General features: G+C 49.2%; 1 protein-coding gene across 6 annotated transcripts in view; it reads right to left on the minus strand.

Moving 5' to 3' along the window:
• CFAP251 (cilia and flagella associated protein 251) overlaps nt 1–13,470 on the minus strand; it is a 74,208-nt gene that overhangs the window by 21,608 nt on the left and 39,130 nt on the right. For 4 of the 6 annotated variants that reach the window (XM_084762669.1, XM_084762670.1, XM_084762667.1 and 1 more), the window contains 5 exons: nt 12,580–12,764; nt 6,250–6,364; nt 5,057–5,220; nt 1,721–1,811; nt 1,393–1,536 (listed from right to left, as the gene is read on the minus strand). In XM_084762669.1, the coding sequence (XP_084618795.1) occupies nt 1,393–1,536; nt 1,721–1,811; nt 5,057–5,220; nt 6,250–6,364; nt 12,580–12,764 (699 nt within the window). The remainder of the gene's footprint in view (nt 1–1,392; nt 1,537–1,720; nt 1,812–5,056; nt 5,221–6,249; nt 6,365–12,579; nt 12,765–13,470) is intronic. The other 2 variants (XM_084762672.1, XM_084762671.1) reach the window with 2 other exon arrangements.

Here is a 13,470-nt window from a genome sequence, read left to right on the forward strand (position 1 = left end):
AACAGAGATGTTCAATGTAGCTGTGGAGACATAGCCAGATGCTCCTGACAACCCCAGCATCAGTCAGCTAGGGAAGGAGTCAGTTGGGCCCATGGCTCTTAAAGGCCCATCAAGCTCACAAAACAATGGAAACTTAGGGTGTTGATGCTGTACTCATAAACATACCCTCACTAAAATACATATGTACACACACAGCTTAACACTGATATATTGTATATGTAAATATACCATAATGCCAAAAAAATTTTTTTTTCCAAGACAGGGTTTTTCAGTGTAGCTTTGGCTGTCCTGGACTTGATTTTGTAGATCAGGCTGGCCTTGAACTCACAGACATCCACCTGCCTCTGCCTCCCAAGTGCTTGGATTAAAAGTGTACACCACCACACCCGGCCCCTGCTAGTTCTTTTTTGGCATTATAATTATAGTTATATTTAATTATAATTTAAAATACAGATATGACTACATCACATATAAACAATAGAAGGGAATTCATCAAAAATATTAAGTGATTATCTCTACAAGGTTCTAATTTTGTTGTTTTGTTTTTTGAGACAGGACAGGCTAGCCTCAAATTTGTTATGTATCTGAAGTTGACCTTGAACTGCTGAAGCCCCTGCCTCTGTATCTGAAGTGCTGGGATTACAGGTAAAGCGGGTATTCTTAGTGTTAACGATTACAAAACCAAAATCTCTGCCACCTCTGAAAACCGCTGAAGGTGCTCCATCTCCTGCAGCATCAGGCATGCAGCTAAGATTTCAGTCTTATGTAAAACTAAATAAGCACATCCACCTCACTGGTGTGCAAATTTGTTTTGTCTTTAACAAATAGTACCATTGTATGAAAAGCAAGACTTTTTAAAAAAAAAATTGGTTTCTTCATAGTTTATTATCAGCAAATCTTTGATTTGTGTACACCAATGTACCCAGGGTTGTGTAAAAGTTTCTTAGACAAAAACGGGGTTGCAGGCCAGGTGGTGGTGGTGCACGCCTTTAATCCCAATACTCAGGAGGCAGTGGCAGGCAGATCTCTGTGAGTTCGAGGCCAGCCTGGTCTACAGAGTGAGTGTGAATACAGCCAGGGCTACAAAGAGATCCTGGCTCCCTATCTGCACATACTCATGCTGGCCAGAGAGACCAGGCAGCAGCAAATGTTTAGGAGGCCCCGCTGCATCTAAGACCACATGCTTACAAGGAACCTGTCTTTGAAAACAGGACACATCTTTACCTCCACTCAGTTACTCAGGAGTTCATCGCAAGTTCTCAGAACCTTCTTGCTGATCTATTGCTTCAGAAAAAAATGGCATGTTTCCAGGCTGGCCCGCAATGACTGCTCCCAGAGGCACTCGTTATAAATAGCCCGTCTCAGCACTGCTCTTGTTTGCCTTCTACCTACCTTCTCCTCCGATGGGTAAAAGCCAATTGCTCTCATGACGAAAGGAAGCTCCGACAGGCAAATATGCTCAGACACCTGCCTGGTCTCCATTGTGTCGATACCTTGACTGCGGATCTGAGAGTAGTAAAAATAGTCCTCCAGCTCCTGTGTCAAACGAAACAGAAACAGCACACAGTCCGCCTGACGTCAGAAACGGCCATGAAGGGGACATTTTCTAGAAAGTATATTCTAAGGGAGCTTTGTAGGAAAGCATAGAGGGTTAATCCCCAGCACTGGCTCTACACCCTTGACTAGGCTCCCAGGAAGTGTTTACCCTGATGGCAATTACCCTGTAGAATTTTCCTTGCCTGCCACCAGACACCAGACCATAGAATGGGGTCAAGTCTTCACCCCCAAGAGAAACGGCCGCCTCCAGGGCACTGGAACAATAGAAAACATCACCATTAGGGGGTACTCATGCACGAAGCTGTGGGGCCCCCGCACAGATGGTGGCCTCTGAAGGGCCCTCTGAGGCGTCTGTAGTCAGGGTCTCTGCAACTTGCCTAGGAAAGCCCCTCGGTGATGAAGCCTATGACAGAAAATTCAATTTCAAGTGTGGAGCGCAGCCGCACAGGGCACCACCTTAATTATGGTGATGCTCTCACTCTGATGACAGGGCAGACGCTTGGCAATTTGTCTGAAAGCTTTGGGGACCACATTTCTCCTGGGGGTGGGTGGGGGCTCCAGTCTGAGACCTGAACCCTCCTAAACTGAGGGCTGCTGTGCAGGTGCGCTGCCACCAGCACTAATTGCTTCCAGAAAAGCCCGGGAGATCACAGGGACCCATGCCAAGCGGATAAAAATAGCCTTCCGCTCTCTAACACAGGGTCAGATTTTCCAAAAATAGGCCCTTTGAATGGGAAGAAAACCTACTTTTGCATGAGACCAACCAACTTTTCCTCACACAAAAGGCAAATAATCTAAAATCACTGTATTAAAAAACAAAACAAAACAAAACCATTCACTGGATTTCTGCTAATTCGGTGAATTAGAACCCACTTCAGTGAAGACTCGTGGTGAGGAACTGAAGCAGCCAGGACTGAGCACACAGGGGCATGCACAAAAGCTGCGTGACCATGAGAAACACCCACCTCGGCTCAGTTTCCTCATCTGCGAAATGGGTAAGGTCATACAGGGCTGCCGTTAGAACTAGACAGGTGAACACGCATTAAGGACTTGCCACAGGCCTTCCGCCTCTCCCCTTCAGAAACCATTCCACCACTCCAAGCCACAAAATGTCCTCTGCCCTGTAGCTGGGGCCAGAGGAGGGCCTGATGCATTTGCTCACCACGTGCTCTCCAGCCTGAGGTGCTCTCCAGCAGGGCCCAGTCTTCTCCCTACTTGGCACTCACAGGAGACTATGAAGGCAGGTGACCAGCTAGCCGTTTCTCTAGGCCAAAACTTGCCTGACCCTGACTCAAGGCGTAACAAAGTCACTTTCAGACATGCTGTTGTAGAGCAGGGTGTGAGGGCCGGAAGTGATGTGGGAGCCTGTCACCACTAGGAACCCCCAAGGGTTAGGCTGCAAATACACTTGGCTCCCTAGGACACCCCAACTTCCTGGGTTCCCTTCTCTCAGATAACTTTATCAAGCTGATATAAAACGCACGCACGCTTGTGTGGTACTAGAAATGGAACCCAGAACTTCCTACATGCTAGGCAGGCACTCTACCAAACTGAGTCACAGCCTGGGCCCTGGTAGACAATTTTATTGTTTACTTGTTTGGAGTTTTTACATTTCTTTCCATTAGTGAAATGCTGAACATATTAAGTCACCAGAAGCAGCAATAAAGTGCTAATTAGTTTATAATGATCCTTTGTCCCTACAACAGATTAAATTGAAATTCTTAGAAGCCTGGATTCTAGCCAAAGCATAGGGATGCTCCTGGGAATCCCTACCAGATCCCAGAATGACTGGGGACAAAAACAAAAAAGGGGAACTTCACCGCTCACCCTTACCACTGGCCCCAAGGGGTGCAGGTGGCAAATGGGCGACACTTTGGACAGCTTATGTTGGGGGCCAGATAGGGAAATGCTTCTGGGTGAAGAGCTAGCTCACTTGCAATCTCCGAGCTCCCCCCAGATCAGCTCATGCAGGATGGCAGAGGCAAAAGGCAGAGTTGCAACTGCGATTTAAAGCCATCACGCACCAGAACAGATTTTGCCAGCTCTTTTCTCTCAAGTTCTGGATAAGAAGGAAAGCGTGAACATCTGCCATAAAGAGAAAGATGTGCGCTTGGCAGATGGCAGGGGCAGACGTTCCTGGGAGCCATGAATCAGGCTGCCTTTGGAGGGAGGGAGGTGCCTCTGAGGAGTTCAGTCTGCCCCTAAAGCTGGAGTGCACAGGCTCATCAGAAATAGGTCCTATCCCGTTTCATACACAAATGCCCTTTTCAGGAAGAAAAGGCAGGAAGGACAAATTTATAGATGACTTAACTCTAGGTTGGTTACCACGTTCATACACGTAAACCAGCCTGGTCCACACAGGACTCTGTAAGAGTTGTTACTCCCATGTCACACACGGCGTCTAAGGATCAGAGACACTAAGAAAACTGCCCAGATTCCACAGCAGAGACGACAAGCTATCTCTCTGACATCAAAGTCCCATATTCTTTGATGTACAACTCTAGAATTTTCCAGCCTTACTTTCAGCAGAGTGGGCCTCCTCTCAGGGCAGGGAGGGATAGAGGCAGCAACAGACAACAGATTATTGGGGGTTTTGTGGGGTTTTTTTTTTTGTTTTGTTTTGTTTTGTTTTGTTTTGAGACAGGGTTTCTCTGTGTAGCCTTGGCTGTCCTGGACTCACTTTGTAGACCAGGCTGGCCTCGAACTCACAGTGATCCACCTGCCTCTGCCTCCCAAGTGCTGGGATTAAAGGCGTGCACCACCACCGCCCGGCTGACTCTTAACTCATCCTTACTGTTTCTGTAATGTCCACTTTGGAGACTTGGCCTTGGTTTCTCTGGCCAGCATTGAGTACGTGCAGACACTTCAGGGAGCTAGGTGGAGCCAGGGGCACTCACCACCCAAGATGGAAGTGTAGCCCGTGGGCCATGAGACTGCACCACAGCCCGTGGTCTGCACATCACTGTCAATAAGAAGCATCCTGAGAGACAGGTATGGTTTGTCCTAGCACAGCAGGGGACATGCAGCAGGCACTTAGCAAGTGTTGTTGTAATTGGATGGAAAGAAAGGACCTAAGGGCTGGAGCAACAGCTCTGGGGTTGGAAGTGCTTGCGCTCTAGTGGGCGGCTCACAACCACATTTACTGCATCTCCAGGGGATCCAATGCCCTCTTCTGGCCTCCCCATGCATATGTATAGACTTAACATGCATGAGAGTGAGTGCACATGCAAGCATGCGTGCACGCACACACATACACATACAAATATATCTTTTTTTAAAAAGGCGTAGAGCCGGGTGCAGTAGCGCACACGTGTAATCTCAGCACTCGGGAGGCAGAGGCAGGAAGATCTCTGTGAGCTGGAGGCCAGCCTGGTCTACAGAAGAAGTCCAGGACAGTCAAGGCTACACAGAGAAACCTTGTCTCAGAAAAACAAAGAACAAAAACAAACAAACAAACAAATAGGTGTCTACATTTCCTTATGTATGCCCCCTCACGTACCTTAGGTTGATTCTCCACTTTACCACTGAGTGATCTTGGCCCCCTGCTGTGAAGGCATAGCGCCCATCATAGGAAAGGGCCATCCCAGCCACCCCGTTTGGGTGGCAAACGATGGCACACGTTTTGTGTGGGTTGCCGTCAATTGGTAAGATCTGGAGTCCGACCTAGAGAAACAAGTGCAATTAGATATTCAGACTTGGCTTCCCGAGGCTCAAGCTAGCCTAGTGTACTCCGGCTTACTTCCAGACCCTCGTGCCCCAGGCACACGGCTGGAGCCGTCCGTCAGAGTCAAGTTTAACATATAACTAGGTGCAGTGGGTTTGCGTGTCTTCCATGAAGACTAGACTTTTTTCAGGTCGATAAGAAAGAAAGAAGAGGGCTGGAGAGATGGCTCAGAGGTTAAGAGCACTCTCTGTTCTTCCAAAGGTCCTGAGTTCAATTCCCAGCAACCGCATGGTGGCTCACACCATCTATAACGAGATCTGGTGCCCTCTTCTGGCTTGCAGGCACACATGTGGGCAGAACACTGTGCAAATAATAAATAAATAAATCTTTTTTTTTTTTTTAAGAAAGAAAGAAAGAAAGAAAGCATCCTTTGGAAGGCTGTGAGTTTTCCCTGGGAAACGTTGAGAACTCAGCTCAGAAATGTCTCGTAGGGACTGGTGAGATAGCTCAGTAAGGCGCTTGCTGTCAAGCCTGACTGGGTTCTACCCCACATGGTAGAAGGAGAAAGCGGACTCCTAAAAGTTGCCCTTTGACCTCCAAACACACTATGACACATGTGCATCTACATACATACACACTTGAAAATTAAAACAGAAAGAAAGAAATGCCAGCCAGAAGCCAGAAGCCATTCTCAGTGATCTGTGGCAAATCCCAGTATGGCCAGTGGCCCATAACGGAGGTAATTCTGTGCTGCAGATAAGCTGAGGGCCCTCGGGGTTTTGTCATCTGTTTTATTACTAAATGTGTTTGTTTGGGAAGGGATGCTGGTGCCTCGGTGCATGTTTGGAAGTCAAAGAACAGCTTTTCCATGCCAGCCTCTCCTCTTACTGGGTTGTAGGGGAGCGGGGGGAGCTCTAATTCAGGCCTGTAAGTGCCTTTCCTGGCTGAGCCATCTCGCCTGCACAGGGCCTTGTGCTCTTTGGACTCACTGCACTTTCTTGCAGGGGTAGAGGAGGCAGGACTACTACCTTGTCTTTGTTGATAAACACCAGGTAGCGCTTCTGCAGCTCCAATGTGGATTTTACCGGGAGCACTTGCGTGTGCTCAATAGGTGACCCATAAGCAGGTCCAAGAAGCGTCTTTCTGTAAAGGGGAAAGAGAGGAAAAAAAAAAAAAAGAGAGAGAGAGAGAGAGAGAGAGTGTGTGTGTAAACTCCCTAAACTTCAACATATTTTTTAAGGTTGGAACTCACACCGGCATACTTTCGTTGTTGTTTGGGGGCTTGCTATGAGGTCCAGGCCAGCCTAGAACTGACCATCCTCCTTGCCCCAGCCTCCACAGTGCTGGGATTGCAGACACACACGGCCACCCTGGACTCCTTATCCATTTGTAATTCTGAATTTCCTGTCCTGCTGCTCCACTAATCCCTCTGTAAGAGCCTCCCATTCAAGCACTGCCAGAGGCTCCCAACAGCAAATGCTCCAGAGGACTGGAGGGAGACTCTGACCGGGAAGAACAGCGGCCTGGTGCTGACTTTCCCTCTTGATGCCAGAGAAATCGTCTAGGCAAGCGAGTGGCATGCCTTGGTGGGATGGGAGGCCCACAGGCTGGAATGAGACGCCACCCTCTGTTCCAGACATCCCTGAAAACAGGTCTGTGTGACATGCATGTTGTCAAAACACTGGTGCATCACATTGTGATGGCACTGGTCAGGCCTCTTTAATTTGACTTTAAGATTTCTTATTACATCTTTGTGGCAAGGGACGCAGGGGCAGGGCAGTTTTCTTTCTTTTCCTTCTTCTTCTTCTCCTCCTCCTCCTCCTCCTCCTCCTTCTTTGAGACAGGGTTTTCCTGTGTAGCCCTGGCTGTCCTGGACTCACTTTGTAGACCAGGCTGGTCTCGAACTCACTGTGATCCACCTGCCTCTGTTTCCTGAGTGCTGGGATTAAAGGTGTGTGCCACCACTACTCGGCTTTTTTTTTCCCCCCCTAGTCAGGGTTTCTCTGTCCTGGACTCACTTTGTAGACCAGGCTGGCTTTGAATTCACAAAGATCCTCCTGCCTCTGCCTCCCTGGGTGCTGGGATTATAGGTGTTCACCACCACGCCCAGCTGCAGGGTTGGTTTTCCAAGGTGAGCTTTGTCTGCTGGGCTGTGGGAGGCTCAGCATTTTGGAACACTGCAGGGCCCACCAGGTTCACATTGCCACATGCTGGCAAGTGAACATAGGCAGAGGCACACAGCTAAGAGCCCAGAGACAAGATACGAAAAGACTGGGATCTTTGTCCCTGGTTGGGGGAGTCGTGGAGGGCATGGGCTGTGGAAATAGTTGTAGAGCCACTCAAATGACCCAGAAATGCCAATCCTATGGCCATTCAAGGATATATGTCTGCCTGTCTACACCAACCCCTATGCCCTAGTGCTTATGACCACTACACGATGGAAACAGTGCAAATGTCTAGCGCCATCAGCAGGCGCACAGGTGAAAAGGACAGGGCTGACCCTCGGCTGTAACGAGGCACCAGCTCATGTCACAATGGCTCAAGAACATGCTAAGTGAAAGAAGCCAGACATGGAAGGCCACATGCTGCGTGGCTCCACCTATAGGAAAATGAAGCTGTTTGCACATGTGCAGAATAGATAAGTTCTGGGCAGGAGCAGGTCAGCGGCTTCTGGGGACACGGAGGGGCAGGGTTGGGGAGTGTCCACCGATGGGAACCAGAGTTTGGACTTGGTTTTTGCTTTTCCATGTGGACTCACTATGTAGCTGAGGATGGCCTTGAACCAACGGTCCTCTTGTCTTCACCTGGCTTACTGGGTTGGTAGAGGTTGAACCCAGGACTTTGCACATGGTAGGCAGGCATTCTACAAATGGAGCCAAATCCCCAGCCCAGGAACCAGCTACCTTTTGGGTGTGATGAATGCTTTCTTGAACTGCACAATGCAGTGAATATAATGATGATGATGATGATGATGATGATGATGATGATGATGATGATGATGATGATGACGAGGACGACGATGATAAGCACTCAAAATCGTTTCTGGCACACAGTGTGCAACTGTCAGCCAGCAACAGTCAACCTGTCTACCAATTTTACAGAATTCCTCTCTCTTCATTCTGACTGAAAGGCGCTTCATAGTCATTGAAAAAAAAAAGTTCAAACCTTTAGACAGGTGTAGAGTAAAACACCCACATTCTGCAGTGCTGCACCCTGTCCCAAGAAAGACAAGGGTAACTGTTTGGTGCATGTGACTCACTGAGAAACTACATAAACGTGACTTCATATGAAGAGAGGATTATACTATTCACACTTATTTGGCAACTTGCTTCGTCTCTTACTAAATCTTGGAGGTACTGCCTGCCATGTAACTGTGCAGACAGCTATCTCATTGCTTATTTTTCCCCTTTGCTAAAAGCGTCATTGTGTGCTGGTGTACTGACAAGACATCACTTAACCAATGCCCTATTAACGGACATTTGGATTGCTTCCATTTCACAACATATTTCCAAACAAGAGATCCTTTTACTTATGTCTTGGCATAAGCGCACAGGCACTTCTGCCGGCTCTATTCCTAGAAGTCGGAGGATATAAAATTTAACAGAGGGTGACAAATTGCTTTCCCCAAAGGTTACGCCAATTTACACCCCCAACAGTGGTTGGACGGGCGAGCCTGCTTCCTCACACCCTGGCCAATGCTCGGCGCCATCAATCACTTTTATCTTTACTAATCCCATCTGTAAAAGACGATGTCTTGCTTTCGTCTGCATCACGGGCAGGGGCCGCTGAGCATCTGCTCCTATGGTTACCGGTCTTCCTCTAGGAGCCGCCTCTCCATTCTGTCAAACGTTTTAAAATGCACTTTAGAATTCTTTTGGGTCCATCATGAAGAGGCGACTCCTCCCCAACTGAACTGTGGTTACTGGACTTGTTTCTCTGACTTAAGAGATGCCTTAAGCAAGGGCTCTTGTTTTGGAAGGAGAGAAATGTTCTGGACCTGCAGGAGGGGGAGTGGTGGCTATACAGAGTTATATATGCCCTTCATTTGAATGCTTTATGACTCTGGCTTCCAGCCTTGCTGAGTTATTGTCTATACTTGAGTTTAGCTGAGATGCTGAGATAGTAATCTTTTTTTTAATTTTTGCTTTTGGTAACTGTGTAGATGGGCTGGGTGGTGCATACATGCCGTGGCATGGGCGTGTGGTGCATACATGCCGTGGCATGGGCGTGTGGTGCATACATGCCGTGGCATGGGCGTGGAGTCAGAGGACAAGTACTTTTTACCTGAGGAGCCATCTTTTAGACATGTACACTGTTTTATTTTGAATAGATTTATTTTATGTAAATTATTTATTTTTATTTTATGTACATTGGTGTTTAGCCTAAGTGTAAGTCTATGTGTCAGATCCTCTGTAGCTGGAGTTATAGATATTTGTGAGCCACCATGTGGTTGCTGGGAATTGAACTCAGGTTCTCTGGAAGAACAGCCAGTGCTCTTAACCACTGGGCCATCTCTCCAACCCTGTAACTATTTACTTAAAAGATGCTTTGAGCTAACTTCAGATGAATGATTAATAGGCAGAACACACACACACACACACACACACACACACACACACACACACACACACATGTGAAGAGCCTCCTGAAGCTCTCTACCCAGTCGCTCAAGGATTTTAAACACTGCGCCAGACTTCCTGTCAGAAGATGTAAGGGCTCTGTCATTTTTCCTCCTGCCTTCTGGAAAAGAACTGTCACTGGTTTGGGAGGAGTGGACAAGTGTGATGGTTCATGCTTGTAATCCCTTGCTTGAGAGGCTGAGGCAGAAGGCTGGCTGCAAGTTTAAAGCCAGCCTGGGCTACAGAATGAGATGGTGTTTCAGAAAGAAAATCAAGCCCCCACAAAACCAAACCAAACAGGAAGAAAGCCTGGGGCCTTTGGAAATCTCATCCAAGATGCATTCCAAAGTATGATCGTGGCCAGGCATGATGGGGCATGCCTGTGTACCCAGAACTCGGGGAGACTGAGCTACACAGCAAGACCCCATGCCGGCAAACTAAAACCAGTCAACCAATTCAAACCCCCTCCAGCAGCCTGAGCACGCCGCTGCTGCCACTGCCCGGTCAGACCCTCTGTAGATGGCAGACCCAGAGCTGAGGGCTGAGTCTTGGCCTGCCCGCCTAACTGGCTCCTCAGAAATCATGAAGTCCCCCTAAACCTCAGAGAGACAATACTTTGCAAGGTTGTGGGCAGCTGAAGACAAAGTGGTCAGATTGCAAGGACAGCACACATTGTCAGTGTCCAAGGTGAGGAACCTGGCGGCGGCGGCAGCGTGTGCCTTCCATCTAAGCACTCGGGAGGCAGAGGCAGGCAGATCTCTGTGAGTTTGAGGTCAGCCTGGTCTACAGAGTGAGTCCAGGACAGCCAGGGCTTCACAGAGAAACCCTATCTCGGGGGAGAGAGAGAGGGGGAGAAAAAGAAAAAGAAAAAAGAAAAGAGAACTATGGCTACCCCCAACAAAAGGTTCCTTGAGCAGGAAGGAAGACCACCCTCTCACATCCCACCTTGGGTAATGCTGCCACCTCCAGCTACTCTTTCTCTCCAGTCTCCTGCCTCATGGCTTTAACATCCTCTGCTCTTGACCCCAGCTCGGCCTCCACACATAAGCAGGAGTCTAACTCAGGTGGTCGCTCTCACAGGCAGTGGATCTCGAAAGTTTGCCTTGTCCGAACGTGGGTGTGATGACGGATCTCAAATCTGTCCTTCCCCAACCTTCCCATGTCGTTCAAGGCCGATTCCATTTTTCTGCCTACAAGGGCCTCAGGCTTCAGGTATGTAGGGAAGTTTCCTCGCTGCCCCGCCCTCCCCCCCCCCACGCCCTAGCAAATACTGCTGGCCTCATTTCCAAATACACCCAAAATCTGCCACCTTCAGGTAGCTGTCATCTCCGCAAACAGCCTCCTACGCTAGCTGTACCCCTTACTCTGCAGCCCACAGTCCAGTCCTGGGATGGAAACTGGATGCCAGGAGCTCTGCAGGTGGCCTTGCCCGCCCTCTCCACTCACCCTTCCCCAGTTCCACTCCTACCAAGCCACTTTCTTAGAACTCCTCGGCCCCCGAACACCTTGTTCTTTCCGGCTCTATCTATGGGCTCCCCAACCCCGACATGTCCCACGTCTCCGTTTACTCTGCCTTCCCTAAGCTCTCCTCCCCATCCCTGGTACTCTTTGAGGACAGCAGCCCATTTGCCCCCAGGAACTCCCTCTCAACATCTGTCTAGTCACTGTGCACAGCACCTACTTACTAGCAGGCTGTCCATCCCGTGATGGTGCTTTGTTTGATGGTACTTTCACCACCCGGAACACTACCTGGTCTGTTGGGGGGTTGGCCTGGTGCTATGTGTTCTAATGCTGATTACTGGCCCCCGACATCTGGTTGCTGTCCCAACAAGCTCAGTCTCACGTACACCAAGTAATGTGTGAACTTTGCTCGTCAATATCCTCTGACTGGTTAAATAAAATAGCTGACAGCCTATAGCTGGGCAGAAGAGAAGTAGGCGGAGCTTAGGTTTCCGGGCTTGGGGTCAGATGGGGACCACGAGGCAGGAGAGTAAGCCAGAGAGGAGGAGGTCGCCATGGGGCAGCATGGACCATGAGCGTGTGGCCACGAGGGCTGGCCTGATGGAGCAGAAGCAGCCCAGGCAGGGACAAGTATGGCAGGTAACTTAGGGCATGGAGCTGGGAAATAGCGAAATAGCGTAGGGGTTGATACCTGCCCAGTTACTGGGCTTTAAAGTTTTTAAAGATCTAAAAGCTTCCACAACACCTGCCCATGTAAGGAATGAGCAAATGAGTGAGGGGCTAGACTTACAACTCCTCTGAGAAGCAACGTAAAAAGAGCCAACCATGCTGGGCATGGTGGCACACGCCTGTAATCCCAGGTGTCAGGAGGCAGACTGCAGAGCGGGACCCTCTCTCAAAACCAAAACAACAACAATAGTCAATCAAACAATTGGGGTATTTTTGTTTAAAATGGTTGGGTCTGGTTTTTGGAAATAGAAAGGGATGGCTGGTTTTGGGTTCCAGGCTGCATTTTTCACAGATACCTGAGCACCAAGCTCTGGGTCCCTTGCCTCCCTGGTACCTGGCTCAGAGCGAGGACCTCAGATTGGCATCCTTCTGTGGGCACGGCCAAGCTGTGTGCTTTTGGGTGAGAGGACTTATGTTATCTGTGACTCGGTTTCTCCCTCTGAGAAGGGAAAGGGATGCTGCTGCCAGCAAGCTGTCAACAGCTGAGGGGTGGGGGGAGGAGTGAGAAATGGATTAGCCAGCACATTAATGGGGGGCCCTGGTGCTCACCGGCACATTTTGGTGGTGGAGTTGAAAAGCTTCACTTTGTAGCCACTGTTGCAAATAAGCAGGAACAGCTCCTTGGTCAGCGGCGGGTACCAGATCATGCAGGTGGGGTAGTTGCCCTGGTCTGTCCGGTGAATGTCCAGGACTTCCAGGTGGTCTTTGTAGCTCTTGATAAGGTTGTACTCTATCTACACAGGAGCACAGGGACGTGTGAGGACCCTGCTGGAGGACGAGGTTGGCTGAGGAGCTTCAAGGCCTGGGTGTTAGCTATACCATAACTGGCTGTGTCCCTAAGGGAAGTCCCCTGACCCTACACTCACGTGCTACCTTCTCTAGGCGCTCACAGTGAGCAGGATGGTGGGTTCAGCATCCTAAACCACTATGCTCATGGACCCCAAGTCCCCGTAGTGCTGTCTCTCGAGGGCACACAGGCTCATGAGCAGGTGTCAGAGATATTAAGAGGGGCCAGCCCAGGGACACACAACTAAGAAGTGTGGAGCAAAAACTTTTATGTCTAGACTGGGTGATGGTGGTGCAAGCCTTTAATCCCAGCACTTGGGAGGCAGAAGCAGGTGGATCTCTGAGTTCAAGGCCAGCCTGGTCTACAGAGTTGCCAGGGTTGGTCTGGAGCTACTATGTATTCAAATGTTAATTTGCTTGCCCCTCAAGATCCTTAATGCTTAAGATATAAAATGACTATGTAAACGCTGCCTCCCAAATTATCCCTGATTGCTTAGATAAAGTTGCCCACAGCAGGGACTGGGCCCCAGAGAGGTAGGTGGAGCCAAGGTTTATAGGCTTGAGGGTGGCAGAGACCTGGAGGAAGGAGAAAGAAAGGAATGAGCCTGGTGTGGTGGCGCACGCCTTTAATCCCAGCAGAGGCAGAGGCAGGTG

This window comes from Acomys minous (assembly GCF_964271855.1).
Source record: "Acomys minous genome assembly, chromosome: 16".
Taxonomy (NCBI): domain Eukaryota; kingdom Metazoa; phylum Chordata; class Mammalia; order Rodentia; family Muridae; genus Acomys; species Acomys minous.